The following is a 16,291-nucleotide window of genomic DNA, read 5'->3' on the forward strand; positions in this document are numbered from 1 at the left end:
ATTGGTGTATCCATCCTGCACCCACAATGCATTCTTTTGTTACAACTGTTGTAAGGTTGGACAAGCCTTAGAAAATGAACAAGAATCCTATTTATCCTAATAGAAAACTACAGCATGTAGTTCTTAGGAGTAATTGTGAAATGTTGTTATTATTATTTTGATAATATCTTATCTTTTTATGACTATATAAATGCAGATATGTAAGAATCCTTTGTACACTAAGATTTCACTGTGGCTTAACCCCTTGTACCCTGGTTTTCCTTTTCAACTATTAATCCTAATGCAGAAACACATTAATGCAGTGAATTATTAGGTAATCGTTTGGTTTAGCTTTTTTTTGTTTCGTTTTTTTTTGTTTTTGCTTTCATCAGCAGTCCAAATTTTCAGATCGGAACTCAATTGCTAAACAGACTTCAGCTGAGCTCACGAGGCTGAAGGGAAATTTGCAAACATCTGTCAAGCCTGTCCAGCATGGCTACAGTTGCTACGGAAGAACGCAGTTACGAGGGGAGTGTGGACAGGTCAATTGTGTCCTTTCCAGTATAGCAGGTTTGTGATTCTTTTACATTTTTGTTTCCATAGCAATCAGTGATTAGCCTGGGCTTTTTAATAGATTTGCTTGCTAATTTTGTCTTTTGCGATGTTTCTCCATGAACATTTGGCACATGGCTACAAGTCACAATATTAGAGTTACACAATATTCAGCATAACTAAAAGAGATCAAAGTGTCTGTTCATATCTGCTGTCCTCAGCAGAACTGTCAGCCAAAGCTGTGAAGCAAAGAAAGGCGACTTCCCATGCATGTCCATAGACTTCCAGATGTCCTTCAGGCCATATGGTTTTCTTGTACATCCCTACATGTTGGAGTCAGCATTGCTTCTCTTTTGGAAACATGTGAATCTCATGCTCTCAGTGCAATTGCGTTGTGCACTCTCGTCACAAAACAAACAAAAAACAAAACAGTCAACTCATGCCAACATTAAGCGGCATGTCGAAGGTCTTTGCAGCCCAAACTAGTCGATAAACTTGTGCGTGTCTCCATAGAGCCACTTCTGTGGGGGCATGGCTGCTTCGTTCAGGTGCCCGCAGTCTTGTCCGCACTTGCAGGACCGGATCAACATGACGTCTTTGTCTATGCGGCCTCCTCCAGGGCACTGGAAGGGTACAGAGATGGTGCGGGTATGCCTTGGCGCGCAACACCGCCCGTCAGTGCACACGCCACAGTAGTTTGGCTGGTAGGTGCGAATGCTACGGCAGCCAGCGTAGGTCAAGTGGATGGGTTCTGGAGACTTGTGGGTGCGTGTGCACTTCTTTCCTTTCTGTAGCGAAACACAGAACAGAACGGGCGAAGAAATGGAGAACAGTCATTAGTGAACCGTCCAGGATAAATGGCTTGAATTCCTTTTAACCCTTTCACAGACTGCTGAAGCCCAAACTTACACACATTACATGTTGTAATTAGAAGCACTAAGGGATTACAAACCCATATCCACCTGTACATTTTAGGTCATGCTATTTAACATACATCCACAAGGGGGCATCTCTACAGTTTAAACATGACTTTGTAGATGACATAAAATACAAAGGTGGACATCACTTAGAAACCGAGTTATAAGGTCAGTATGAAATAAACACACTTTGTCACAGAAATTCTTTTCTTCTCTTGATAAGGGTCCGATAACATCACCATCATCATCATCATCATCATCATCATTATCATCATCATTATCCGCGTCAATGAGTATTCTCAGTATTCCTAAAAATGTGATCCTAAATGGGCAGCTCAACCAGCTGGTAAACAAAAGAAATTCAGCACAGAAAATACACCATATGTCCAAATGTTTGTGGACACCCCTTCTAATGAATGCATTCAGCTACTTTTAAGTTGCACCCATTGCTGACACTCATGTGCAAAAGCGTACACACACATCTTGCCTAGTCCCTGTGGAGAAGTGATGCCATTAGAATAGGACTCTCTGGAGCAGGTAACCATAAACCTATTGGCACCATGCTGCCTAATGTCAGACATGGGCTACAGGGGTTTAAATCCCCCAGCACTGAGCTGTGGAGCAGTGGAACTGTGTTCTTTAGAATGAGGGTGCCTCCCTTTATCCTATACTTTTAGGATGAGTTGGGGATGAGATGGGATGTAGGTGATCATCCAGCGTTCTGACCTCCCTAACGCTCTAAATGCAATCAAAAATTCTCAGCAGTGCTCCAGAATCTAGCAGAAAGCTTTTGCTGAACAGTAGAGACAGTTACTCCAACAAAAGAAGGATACACTTTTTTTAATTCCCTTGATTTGTGGAAGAAATAATGAATGAGCAGGTGTCCCAATACTTTTCTCCATATAGAGTATTTTGTTTCTCTGTGCTTGGGTTAAAGAGACCATGTTCTACATGTTTCTTGTTTTCATTATTTGACCTTTATTATCATCGTCTGCCCTGTATTGTTTTCAATGCTATAGTCTCTTTAATTCATACATATTGTTAAGATGTTATTATATACCTTAGAAGGAAGAGCCAGTGAGGCGCAGGGACGTATGTTGCAGAGACGGCTCTCCTTTTCCAGCTTGCACTGAGCATTATTGTTGGTTATTCGGGAGGACACACCCATTCCACAGCTGCTGGAACACGGCGACCAATCAGTGGTTTGGACCACACACTGCTTCTGGACTCGGCTCCAGTCTGAGAGAGAAAGAGACGAGGTTGCAGGGTGGAAATTATATGTGGAGTCTACTTATGTGGAGTGAGAACCCTCATGGTCTTCTCGCATATCTAGGTGGGTGAGATGGATGTAACTATAGAAGTTTTTACACAAGGCAGTGATTATCATATTATTGTATATTGATGTTAGCCCACAATTCCCATATCGGTGTACTCCCATTATCATGGTGTTGAAAATATAAAGCTTTCTAAATGGTTCCTGCTCTGGACTTGTGGTTCTGTGGAAAACCTTCAACTGGTGGAGTTTCCTTAAAGTTTACAAGGGGTCTTATATCATATATCACACATATTATTCATTTCCTTTTATGGCATCGTTCTAGTAAAAGATTTATGGGATCTTAATTTTTAAAAGTGCTGACTGACCATCCTAAAAGGCAGGGAGAGAAATGTACAAAGCAAGAATTTTCAGACTTTGACCTGCAGCCAGTGGTCAAACTGGCAAACGGTCGGTTATGCACTGTAGACATGGCTGTTTGACTTTTTTTTAGCACAGGAAGGATCTCTTAAGCACATAAAAATGAACCCATATTGACATTAACTGCAAGTCCATATATTTGCAGTAGTGTATTTTATGAAATAGTGTACTTTATGATGTAATTAAAGTCAATAAAGGTCCTGGAATTAAAATGTTAATAATAGAGATACTAAGCGATCAGATTTAGACCATTCCCTTACCTGGTAAGTGCTTATAGCCCTGCTCGTCCTCCCAGCCTTTCCTTCGTTCCAACAGCCCATTCCACAGCCTGTTCTCCCCCTTATCCAGCCGTCCATTAGCTTGCTGCTTTCTTTTCCATCTTGGCTCAACTGGCCCTATCTCCCCCTTGTGGCAGTCCACGCTAAAGCAGCACTGGCCGGGGATGCGCACTAGTCGGGGATATGGGCACGAGGGTGATGCCAGGGGCAGGCTGGTGGTACAGAGAGGTGCACAACCCACTGCTCCATCAATACAAGTACAGTGGTGTTTACAGCCCACACGGAAGCTCTCGCCGTTCTGGTAGATTCTGCCGTTGTACTCGCAGGTGCGGCCTTCCAGTTTGGCTGAAGAGAGACAAAGATTAATCGAGATTAAAACCTGGTTACATGGATACTTTGCATATTAATGAGCATTTACCCTCCAACACTAGTGTGTCACAGTTATTGTGAGACTTTATCAGGCTAAAGGTAGCATTAGCTTTATTTGTAAAACATTTGTAAAAAAAAAAAAATGCTTGTTGAAAGTGGCACAGGGTGTAAACCTGCTACTGCTACTTCAATACATCAGAAGTCAGAGTACTGAAGTGGTTGTTACATTCTGGCATTGAAAAGGTATTGATCTTTGAGATCAACTCTACTCTGTCCACACCCTATGCATTACATAACGAGCTAAACAACTGCCTCCTGCCTTAACATGCCAATAGCACTGTAGGCAATGCTGCAGAACTAGCACCAGGCAGCTGCCCAGTCAAAAGTCACCCTGTTTTATCATCTTGGATGATCTTTGATAAAGGAGGGACTGCAGTGTTAGTCATTCTAGATGCATGCACATGTTAAATGACCCTGCAATTAAATGTAATTGCAAGTTTTAATGGGTGTGTTCTAGGGCTTGGCGATACGGTAAAAAAAACCCGATATCACGATATTTAAAGACATTTTCATGATACACAATATTTATCACATAAGACTTAATACATCAGTAGAGTTTTAAAAACTACAATTCAGATACTCTCCTGTACTGAGTACAGATTCTACTTAAACCAGTCTAATTACCAGTTTAATTACACTGTTGCAGTTGATCAGTATTAATTAAGCACTAATAATATATAATAATATCGTCGATATGCTTAGAAAAATCATAATCATAAAATCACTATAACAACTTTTATCACGATACGATAAAATATCATCATATTGCCCAGCTCTACTGTCTCTTCCCTGTCTCTGCAGACCCACAGGGCCTCCCCCATGGTGCCGTGTAAGTGTGTGAAAGCAACCCAGCCTGACACGGCTTAAGATATAAACAACAGACTTCCAGCTGTCCGGCTCTTTCAGGCCAGTGAGGAAAAGAAGCTATTTAGGACTTGACACCATCAAAACACCAAAGGAGGCCCTCAAGGGACAGGGAGCACGTTCCCATAATAACAAACATGTCTGAGTTTCTTTTTGCACGCAGTAAAACCAGATTTTTCTCCCCGTCGGCCTCTCACATACAGTACATGTATACACGCCAAGCCTTCCTGCTCTCAGATGTGGTCTAGAGTGTGACCGAGGGACCGCTTAACATACAACAGAACTCCTTGACAATTCCGAGTATTCCGAAACACTCCAGAACTTTCCGAAGATTCTGATCAGAACAGTTGGCTTTTGCTTTTTCCACCGGAAACATGCAAACCATGCAAGTCACAGTCACTACACTCTGAAAAGATAAAGGTTCCCAAATGGCTCCTTCACTTAGACGTACAGTTCTAGGAAAAACCTTTAGGTGGTAAAGCACAGAGCAGCCAACATCGATCTGTGAGGCCTAGAGCAGACAACTGACAGATGTTTAGGATTAGATTTAGATGTTGGTGTTTTCAAATAATTTGTTTATTGAATTTTTCCTTTTTCTCATAATTTGGTACTGCTAATTAACCCATTTGTAGATTCCCCAGCACTAGCAATGCTTCTGACACCACAATGACAATGGTCAAAAGCTTCAAGTATGGCTCGACTTGACCCGACATCCTTTAAGATCCATGGAAGACAAGCATCCAGGCTTATTTCGGTCCTGGCACTGATGGAACTAATTTCCATAGGGTGTTTGAACTGGAGTTGCTCGCTGTCTTCAAATGCCAACTGAAGACCCACCTCTTCCAAGAGTACTTGGGCGAAGTGCAGTGTCGAGTATTGTATTGTGTTTGTGGTCTCCATACTGACTTTTGTATTTAAGTAGTATTTAAGCTTAGTGGTATCTGTTGGATCCAAGTCGATCCAGACTAGCTAAGGGTATTTTCTGAGTAAACAGTGAAGCACTTTTATAAGTTGCTCTGGATAATCTGTAAATAATATTGTGTTTTCCTCAGATTTCTTTTTACTTCTATTATTTATATTGTGTATATATTGGTAATTTATCTATGTTTTGCTTCTGAGTGTCTTGCTATCCCTTTTCTGCTGTGGCACTGTGAATTTCCCCACTGTGGGACTAATAAAGGATTATCTTATCTGATCTTCTCTTATCTTAAGAATGTCTGCTAAATGATTTAAATATAAATGTAAATGTATGAGAGTAAGGACTTACACCCACTGCCTCATTTTGAACTGCCCCAATGCGGCACTGCCGGGCTCCCAGCTCCACTGCACCAGCTCTTTTAAGAGTGACGAGGGGAGAAAGCACTGCCAGTTGTGCTTTCTCTGACTCCGGCCACTGATGGCAAAGTGACCCACAGGTCACAGTAGTAGCGCATTACAACCATATTCACCATCTGTGTTGGAATTTGGCCTCCGCCTTTAACCCATTTGTGCAGTGAACATACACACAAGTGTCCTGAGGCAGCCATCACCGTGAGGACAGAAGGTTAAGGGTCTTGCTCAAGGGCCCAACAGTGGCAGCTTACCAAGCCTGGATATAAAATCCACAGCCCTGTCATCCATAGCCCCATGATCTAACCGCTGAGCCATTACTTCCCCACAAAAGCTGCATATGCGTTTGTGGACTGTACCTCCTGCTATCTCCAATCATCATGAACAGTATTTTTGAGTTGAGTCTTCTAATTCAGTCCTATGTTATTGTAATGGTGGCTGTACAATACACCTGTCAGTCATAACATTAACAGCACTGTCAGGTGAAGTGAAAAACATAGAGTATCTTCATTTACAGTGGCTCCTGTCGAGGGGTGGATGTTTTAGGCAGCAAGTGAACAGTCAGTTCAAAAGCAGGAGAAATGGGCAAGCAGATGAAGATGAAACTGTTGCTTATATGTGTAATATATAAGCAACAGTTTCATTATTGCTTTATTATGTTAACAATGCACTCTGTGTAAACAAGATTGGAGTAAAATAAACAATATTGAGGAGATAAAACCTGCCTCTGCTAGATAATTGAAAATGACACCGATGTGAATCTTCCTTTTGTATTACACATGTTGTAGCAAAGATTTGCCTCACGAGACGCTTGCCTTATTGCGCATTCACACATTGTAATACCGATGCTGAAACAATATATTGGGCAGCCCTAAGTGTAATGTTATAAAATACATTTTAATAACCCTGATTTCAAACCTACCTAATATTTATAAATCATGTCTTTTTGACCCTTGGCCCACCACATGCTCTGGCCCCTCAAGTCAAAAGTCTTGGGCATGTTTAGGTTCTTTAAAGTGTACTTTCACATCTTTAAAGAATCATCCACTGAAAGCTTCTTCAGCCAATCAAAAATGGTTCATCTGTGGGACTGTTTCAAAGACCTGTTTCTAGTAGCTGTATTTTTAAGAGTGTACAGCAACCCTGGCAAAACACAAAGCAGGCCAATAACGGGGGTCTGGGGGTTAATGAAAGGTCAAAGGCCATGGAAAACCTGGGCAGGGGTAAAGAGAGGTGATGAGAGGGAGCGATATTCTATCCACTCTGTGATGCAAAAAGCATCTATTCATAGAGCAGACTGGCATCCCCAACTTGTGTAGAATGCTGTTCCATTTCCGTCTGTCTCTGCTGGGACTCGACAAAAAAAGACCATCAGCGCCATCCAAATACCTCCCCGTGGACTAATAGACTCGTCCACAGATCTCCATGTGGGCAAACAGAGTTGCGTTTGTATCCTCTTGGACTGATTTTCCCCATTAGCAGATGCTGTTCCTTTGATCCCAGAGTTGGCATGTAGGAATAGGAACGTAATTGAGGTATTCAGGCTCCGCCCACAGACATGTCCTTTCCTAGCAACAGTTGTATGTGCTTTAAAGAGCACTGGAAAAAACAAACATTCAACCTACATCCATCAAACTGAGCTTCCAGTTTAAAATCCTAGTTTTCCGACTGACAAGGATGAATTATCCACTAAAGTTTGATTTCCAACACTCTCTAAAATAAAGGCACTACAGTCTTTAAAAGGCTCTTTGCACTCCAACATCTATATTACAAAAGTGGTTCTTTATGGAATAGAGATGTTGGAGTATGAAAAACCTTTTAATTGATAAAGAACCTTAAGGTTCTTCACACTCTAGCTGCCACTGTTGGGCCCTTGAGCAAGGCCCTTCACCCTCTCTGCTCCCTGTGCGCTGGATTGGCTGCCCACCGCTCTGATTGTGTGTGCTCACTGCCCCTAGTTCACTAGTGTGTGTGTGTGTGTGTGTGTGTGTGTTCACTACCACAGATGGATAAAATGCAGAGGACACATTTTGCTGTACAGTGACAATTACGTGCACCTTTAGCTTTTACCTTTAACATCTGTTTTACAAAAGTGGTGCTTTATGGAACAGAGATGTTGGGAGTGTGAAGATCCTTTAAATTGCTAAAGAACCTAAACATCAAGTGAAGGTTCTTTAAATATTTAAAGATTCTTGGGACTCCAACATCAGTATTACAAAAGTGGTGCTTTATGGAATACAGGTATTGAAGTGTGAAGAACCAACTGGTAAAGAACCTTAACATCGGGTGGAGGTTCTTTAAAGGTTCTTCACATTCATCACACATCTGTTCTTTTTGAAATAGAGATGTGTGACTTTGAAGAATCTATACATAAAAAACTTTCACATTAAGTGAAGGTACTGTATTTCTTAAAAGTTCAGCACACTCTAACATCTTTATTCTAAAAAACGGTTCTTTATGAAAGCGATGTGCGCGAAGAACCTTAAAACGTAAAGTACATTTTTAAAAGGTCCAACCCCAACACTTTTTATGGCCTCATTAAAAGAACCTTTTGTGGCACCTTCATTTTTGAGAGTGTAGCATTTACTGTAGATTGAACTCACTGATTTAACAACCACAGAATGGTTGAAAGACCTGCCGGAATCTGAGCACCACTACACTGTGGTGGTCACTAAATTGTGCTCTATTTTTGCAATAGGGATTTATTCAGCCCCAGAGTTTAAAGTGTTCATGCAGCGTTTCCTATGAAAGACCTATGGAGCAATGCGCTTGTGGGTTGAGCATGGACTGGTCAGTTTTCATAAGAAGTGTACTGAGCTGTGAGTATGTAGCTGAAAATAAGTCCTATTGGTGTTGCCTATTCGAAGCACGATATACTGCTGCACATAAAAATAACCCAGCTCTAAATAACGTCTCAAAGCAGCTCACTTCCTTGTCACTACACCTCATGGCCCCGGCCCAACCTGCTTCACACATGCTGGCACACACGCACACCAACCTCCACACCTTCACTCCAGCCTTCACTCACCTCGACAGACACCTGCTCCGAACATCACGTCGTTGCCATAGTTACATTCCAGTCCTTTATGGTGATCGCAGGGCTTGTGGGCGCTGCAGTCTTGGTTGAGCTGAGCTGCACACACCTTACAGCAGCCGCAGTCGTCCGCCACCAGGCTCACGCCCGCTGGGCACACCGGGTGACCTGGAGGGCACTTGCACACAGCGGGGCATGAGGCATGAACCTGGAATACACACAGAGGGGGTTTGGTTTTGGTGGACAAGTAGACAGATGGATTGATAAGAATACAGAATGAGATCTAGAATTATACTGCCATCAGCACTATGATCAGCACTGGATAATGTTTAGTTTTGGATGATATTGTAAACTGAAACGTGGTGGTGTGTTTATTATACTCTGGAAGAGCAGTGTGTTTCGGTGACTGTGGAGTACTGTGCAAAAATATCTGCATTTTTTTCTTTTGACTGGATTTGTAGCCAAACAGAACTAAATAAAGCCCAGCCTAGAATTCACATCAGTTTTGGCATATGGCCAAAATGTCAAAATCCCACCCTCTTCAGTAGGACCAGCATGTTTTTTTTATCTATTTATCTACCTATCTAGCCTATCTTGTCACTGTCCAAGATTTTTTTCAAACAATAGAAGAAATGTGGAGAAACATATTTTTCATTGGACAGTAGTGCTATCTATCTATCTATCTATCTATCTATCTATATACGTATCTATCTGTTTATCAATCTATCCATATAGGTAGCAATTTGTCTATCGATCTATCTATCTATATGTATGTCTATCTATCTATGTATCTATCTATGTATCTATCTATCTATGTATCTATCTATCTATCTATCAATATATCTACATATCTATCTATCTATGTATCTATCTATCGATATATCTAGGTATCTCTATCTATCTGTCTATATAGGTATCTATCTGCCAAGATTCAAGATTTAAAGAAGCTTTATTGGCATGACTGTAATGACAATAATATTGCCAAAACATTACAAAAATAACAATAATAACAACAAAATTACAGTAAAATAAAACAATAATTACAGAATAGGTGACAATATCTATCTATCTATCTATCTATCTATCTATATATGTATCTATCTGTCTATCAATCTATCCATATAGGTAGCAATTTGTCTATCGATCTATCTATCTATATGTATGTCTATATATCTATATATGTATCTATCTATCAATATATCTACATATCTATGTATTTATCTATCTATATGTATGTCTATCTATCTATGTATCTATCTATCTATGTATCTATCTATCTATCAATATATCTACATATCTATCTATGTATCTATCTATCTATCTATCTATATATCTATCTATCTATCTATCCATCTATCTATCTATCAATATATCTACATATCTATCTATCTATCTATCTATCTATCAATATATATCTAGGTATCTCTATCTATCTGTCTAAATAATTACAGAATAGGTGACAATATCTATCTATCTATCTATCTATCTATCTATCTATCTGTCTATATGTCTATATGTCTGTCTGTCTGTCTGTCTATCTGTCTATCTATCTATCTATCTATCTATATAGGTACCTATATAGTAATATATCTAGAAATCTACCTTCAGTGCTCCTTTAGACGCTCTGCACCCTAACCCACTGCATGTTGTGGGTTATCAAACTGTTGCTACAATTGCTGTTGCTAAGCAAACCAGTTGCAATTATCTATCACAAATATTTGCAAACAGGACTGACCTATTTCTGTAACACAGCAAAAATAAGTAAAACCGAGCAGAAATAGAACAACATCCTCATCCCTTTTTATGCCTTTCAACATTCTAAAGCCTCTCCACCATGTGAACACCTCATCAATGTTTACTCATACTGTTCACCCCTGTTGCTGACTGGCTAGAATAGTGTTGTGTTTCTCGGTCCGAGCCACTATGTTTGTTTCCAATTTACAGAGCCAAGGCTAAGAACGAAGCTGCGGACCTTTTTCCTGCCTGTAAACAGACCATGAGGAAACATTCGCTGAATTTTACCAAAAAATTAATCAGATTAAAATCATATGCAGCCCCTTTAAGTGCCATAAACTTTGTATTATGTGGAGATTATTTAAATGTCAGTAAGGTACCTCTTTAAAGAACCATGTACCTGGTTTCTTTCGTTGCACCCCCTTATGTTAACTCTTTCTGGCACCTTTAATTATCTCAGTAGTGTGCCATCAGAAATGTAAAAAGTAAAAAAGAAAGTTCATGTATTGATCTGAAACACACCACTGTGGTAATGTCCATCAGCTTCATCAAAGGTCACCAGTGCAGTCTGCAGTTTGATTCTACACCAGCTCCAGGAAGACATCAGGTAATCACAGTCTGCAGAACTATGATTAGCTGGATGAGGTGTTTTTGGAGCTCAGAATAGAAGAGAAATGTGGACAGGCTGGGGTTCCTTTACGACTGGACCGGAAACCCCTGTATAGCACATGAATCACCAAATAGGAACCCACCTGACCTGACCCACCAACAACTGCCATGAAGCAAGAAATGAAGCAGATGGATCATTTGTGCTGATGGCTGTTTTGGACGGAATGAAAGCTTGGAAACTTTTTTTCTGTGGATAAAACGAGACCTCCTTTATTTTGTCAGTCTAGATCAGATATGGTGCTGATTAGAGTTCACTGCAGTTGGCTGAAGCCTCTGTCTCTCCCTCACCCGTGATTAGAGTCACAGTACATCAGGGCGCCAGGAGCCAATTACACACTAACATTACTATCTTTGTGGGACATTTACACAGCCCTCTGTATTACTGTGGCTAAACGATGCATTGCTTAGATACCTAACCTTGACCTAACATAACAAAAACCTCAGCACTTCATTTTTTTTTTAGCATAGAAATATAATTTCAAATAGCCAAATACAATATACAATACAGAATAACAAAACATGCAACATGGGGTGCCTTCAAATATATTTAATGATTGCATATTATTACACGTACTAAATGTAAGCACTAATAAGATCATTAATAAGTACATAATGGTTGTATTAAAAATACAAAATGCTCAAAGTCAAGCCTGTAACGTTACTTACCAAACAGACGGAAGCCACAGCAAAAACAGTCAAATAGATAACTTTCTCCATAGTCGTTGGTTAAAGTTGCAAAATGAGCAAATCCAGGTGCTAAACTTCACACAGGCATTAAGAGAAATTTTAATAAAGTAAAATATTAAATTATGTAATAATACAAACGTCTGAGCTAAAAAAGCTCTCGTGCTGCTCGTCAGCTCCACACTCTTATCATTCACCAGCGCTCGAACTGTATTTATGCTAACCCCTCGTTGCTCTCGCAAGCCCCACCCACCGTCACGAATCCGGCCAATTGTCTTCAGGCGTCGTGCCAACACATTCCAAAGGGGAGGGGCGTGTCGGTCTGAAGCGGCTAAGGGGCGGGGCCAGGTATGAAAGCGGTCATTCATAAAATCAGAAGCGCTGCCGGCCCGAGCAGGAGAGCTGGAGAGCTCCGTTTATTATTCTGGTCGGAATGAAAACACTGCCACCTCTTTTAAGTGCCTTTCAGGCGCATTCCTGCCAGCACACACGGCAGGGAAACCCTGGATAAACAGGCTCAGCCGCCCAGCTTGTTTCAGGTATTTTAATAGCACGGTTCAGACACTTACAGCAAGGTAGGCCAACAGAGCGCCTGAGAACTGGAATCACTGTTGGACACAGAGAGAGAAAGAAGAAGAGCAATATTAGCTTCTTATTATTAATAAAATACCGAAACCTGCGCATTGACCCTTATATGAACAACAGTGGCGACATTAGACCCGATTTGCCTGGTAAAATGATGCTCAATGCACTACAGGACTTCATTTCCCATAATGCCCCTCTACCTTTCCAGACGCTTTCAGTCAGAGCCAGTTTCTTAATGATAGCCCATAGCTTTATGTTTTGACTAGCCACTCATAGCCTTGTAAACTATCAAAACGACTCATTACACTTAAATACATTCATTAAATTAGTTACTTTATTTGTGATAGTAATATACATATGAACTGATGATGCCACTAATGATTTATTTTACATGTATGTGTGTGACAGTAATATTAAAATGAATGTAAATAGTCAGATATTTCTCATTACAGCTTTCACAGCATAAAGCAAGAGGGAAAAGAGGTCCCGAACAGAGAGAAAGACAGAGAACAGAACACAGAGGAAAAAGGAAAGGGGTATCAGAGTACAGAGAAGCCCATCCATCCGCCTGCTTATCTGCTTCTTCCTGTTCAGGGTCATGGGGGGTCCTGAGCAGGAAGGAATACCAGCCAGTCTGTCACTGGGTACCACACCATCACAGGGTGTGATCACACCTAGAGGCAATGTGGCTAGCAAGTGTTTTTAGGAGGCAAAAGGAAATTGACCGACATACTTGGAAGAAGCCCACACAGACCACAACACCACAACACACAACACCACACACACACTACCAAGCCCAGATGACTGTTAAATCTCTCTCTCTCTCCAGTATCTCTCTCTCTCTCTCTCTCTCTCTCTCTCTATATATATATATATATATATATATATATATATGTATATATATATGTGTGTGTATATATATATATATATATATATATATATATATATATATATATATATATATATATATTAGAGCAGGTGTTCTATGATTGGGTTTGTTTTCTTGGAAGGAGTGTGGTACCCCACCCTGGAGCTGCTGGTAGACAGAGAGCTGAAGACTGTAATCCTTGTTATGGTTATCCAACCTTGAATCAAGGCAGCCACATTATAGGTTAAGCAGGGAAAATGGGAGCGAGGTGTGTAATACTGAGGAACAGGAAATGAAAATGAGGCTGAAGCTGGAACGAAGGACAGAAGAGTGATGGAGACAGCATGGTGGAGACATAATTAAGTCTAAGTGGAAGTAACTAATGGGGTAGAAGGCAGACAGACTTTGGACTTGGACCTTTTTTAAGAGTCTCAATATTAGGCAGCCTTTTTACTACTTTAGCACCACCTGCTGGTAAAACTCTCACCTACTCTTAATAAAAGGAAACTGTGTCCAGATAAGTCCAAAGATGCTTGATACGACTGAAATCTAGGGAGTCTGGAGGCCAAGGTAAAACAAGGTAATGGTACCTCAAGCTGTTCTACATACTAACAGTGACGATTACTGTGTCTCCCTCTGCTGGCCTCAGTGGGGAGCCACAGGCCTGGGCACCACCTCTCGCCTGAGGCTTGGCTCCAGGCACACAGGTTTAGTCCATTTCTGGACTGATTAGGACTCCTAAGCTCCTTTGTTTGATGTGCGAGTGTGGAGTCTCCATGATGCTATGTGAGCATGGTGTGTTTTGGTTTACTTGGTTTTGACACACTGCCTGTTTTTGCTTCTAGATTATGGATTTGCCTTTGATATACCTGCCTGCCTGTGATTTGACCCATGCCTGTCCTGATGTTGAGTTTTGCCTAAGCCCTGATAAAGTCCTTATGCACATGCAGCCTGCCTCAATCACTGCGTGACTATGCATATAGAGTTATTAATTATGTGTCATGTGTTCAATCTTTAGGCAGAAACAGACTTATAAAAACAGGACATTTATTAAAAATATCAGAAATATCAGTTTTATCTGCAAGACTTTCACTGATATGATCATCATACAGATTCAGTCCTCCTGGACTAGGAGAAAACTTTATTAAGTATCTGAATATATCTGTAGAAATCTTATTGATCTGAGCCGCAGTTATCTTTTAAAGTCTGGAAATTCTGTCGCATCAGGAGCAAAATTGCAATATAATGAGGACCCTCAGAAAACACCAGCTCTATGAATCCATTATCCAGACGTTTTGTCATTTTCCAGAGAAATTCTTGTCTTTCACACATCCACTTTGCACTTGTTGCATTTTACACTTGACAACTCATCTTTGCAGTGTACATTTCTAGTTATAGTTTGTGTAAATTTAGTATATATATATATTCTTTTTTTATGTTAGGTTATTGTATTTGACACAATTCTGCCTGATATTTTATTTCTACCAAATATTCTATCCTGTTATTTCTTTTTTTAGTATACAGGAGCATACAAATTACCAAGGTATCAACAGAGCAAGGTTGGCATATTTTATGATAGAATATATACACACACATCTGTATTTCAGCTTTGTTAAATACAAATAGGAGCAGTCCTATAGGGCATGGCTTAGGGGAAGGGCCCGTTTGATGATTCTCAGAGGGGAAACATTAATTTTAACAGATTGAATCTCCTTATATCAATGTTTCCACATACATTTTAAACATCTACGTTATTCTGATTTAAGCAAACTGTAACTGAGCAGCGGTTTGAAAAAGTACACTTTTTGAAAAGAAAAAGGCCTGCCTCCATGTGTTTGACTTTAAAGCTGATGTGAAACAGGAATTACTTACATAGATTTAGTAAGTAAATGGACCAATCTCTGTGTATATTTCAGAGCAGTTAAACATAGAGGAAACCTAAAAGCTAAAAAGCTTTAAAACGTTTTAGGAGCCGAATAAATAAAACCCAAGAGACGCTGTATTGTTGTCATTGTGTGTTAGGACTGAAACAGTGGAAGCACAACATGGAAACTGCGCTGTTTCTCTTTTTTGAATGTTTTTACTGCTCGGGTCTTCTTCATATTTGTATGTTGAGTTGATTACATTTAAAGACACAAAATACACTAGCAGGTGTGAATAAAGTACTTCTGTGCTCAATAAGGAACTTCTGTGCTTCTGTGTACTGTTATACATCCTAAAAAGAAAGTATTCTGCTGATATTTACTTGGGTGAAATTACAGTACATTTAAACGTATGTAAGCATCAAACTATAGAAAGTTACATGATATTTTAATGAATGTGTGGGGACAGGGCATACTATATGTCCACTGTTAATCAAAATCATTTAATAACTGTTGTAACTAATTGTACAAAAGTTATTTTATTTTTAAAGGAATATTTTATATTGAGTGATATATATTTCATATTCTTCATTTTGCATGTACTTAAGCATCAAACTATAAAAAATAAAAACACATATTATGTGTTCATAGTTAATCAAAATCTGATTTTTAAATTTAATTTAATAACTGCAATAACTAATTTTACCATTTTTAAAGAAATATTTTATATTAAAAGTGCTTTAACTAAGTCCAGAATTCAATTAGTCTCCCCCGATCACTTATAAATACACTGTCTTCATCTGTTTAGTTTTAA

The 16,291-nt window shown here is 39.8% G+C and overlaps 1 protein-coding gene across 1 annotated transcript; it reads right to left on the reverse strand.

The window, feature by feature from the left end:
* Positions 1 to 913: 913 nt before the first annotated feature.
* On the reverse strand, positions 914 to 12,195 carry LOC140535332 (CCN family member 1-like). The gene is made up of 5 exons (XM_072656620.1): positions 12,145 to 12,195; positions 9,070 to 9,283; positions 3,402 to 3,764; positions 2,509 to 2,687; positions 914 to 1,319 (listed from the first exon to the last, which is right to left on the reverse strand). The coding sequence occupies exons 1-5, from the start codon at positions 12,193 to 12,195 to the stop codon at positions 1,014 to 1,016; spliced, it is 1,113 nt and encodes a 370-aa protein (XP_072512721.1). The 3' UTR covers positions 914 to 1,013.
* Between the last annotated feature and the right edge of the window lie 4,096 nt (positions 12,196 to 16,291).

This window comes from Salminus brasiliensis, chromosome 15 (genome assembly GCF_030463535.1).
Source record: "Salminus brasiliensis chromosome 15, fSalBra1.hap2, whole genome shotgun sequence".
Taxonomy (NCBI): Eukaryota; Metazoa; Chordata; class Actinopteri; order Characiformes; family Bryconidae; genus Salminus; species Salminus brasiliensis.

Bases quoted from the DNA above. Each gene is read 5' to 3' on its own strand.
- LOC140535332 (XM_072656620.1), bottom strand. From the start codon at position 12,195: ATGGAGAAAGTTATCTATTTGACTGTTTTTGCTGTGGCTTCCGTCTGT. The intron at 9,284-12,144 runs GTAAGTAACGTT...TGTGTATTCCAG, and splicing joins CTGTGGCTTCCGTCTGTTTG to GTTCATGCCTCATGCCCCGC. The intron at 2,688-3,401 runs GTAAGGGAATGG...TTTCTCTCTCAG, and splicing joins GGGCTATAAGCACTTACCAG to ACTGGAGCCGAGTCCAGAAG.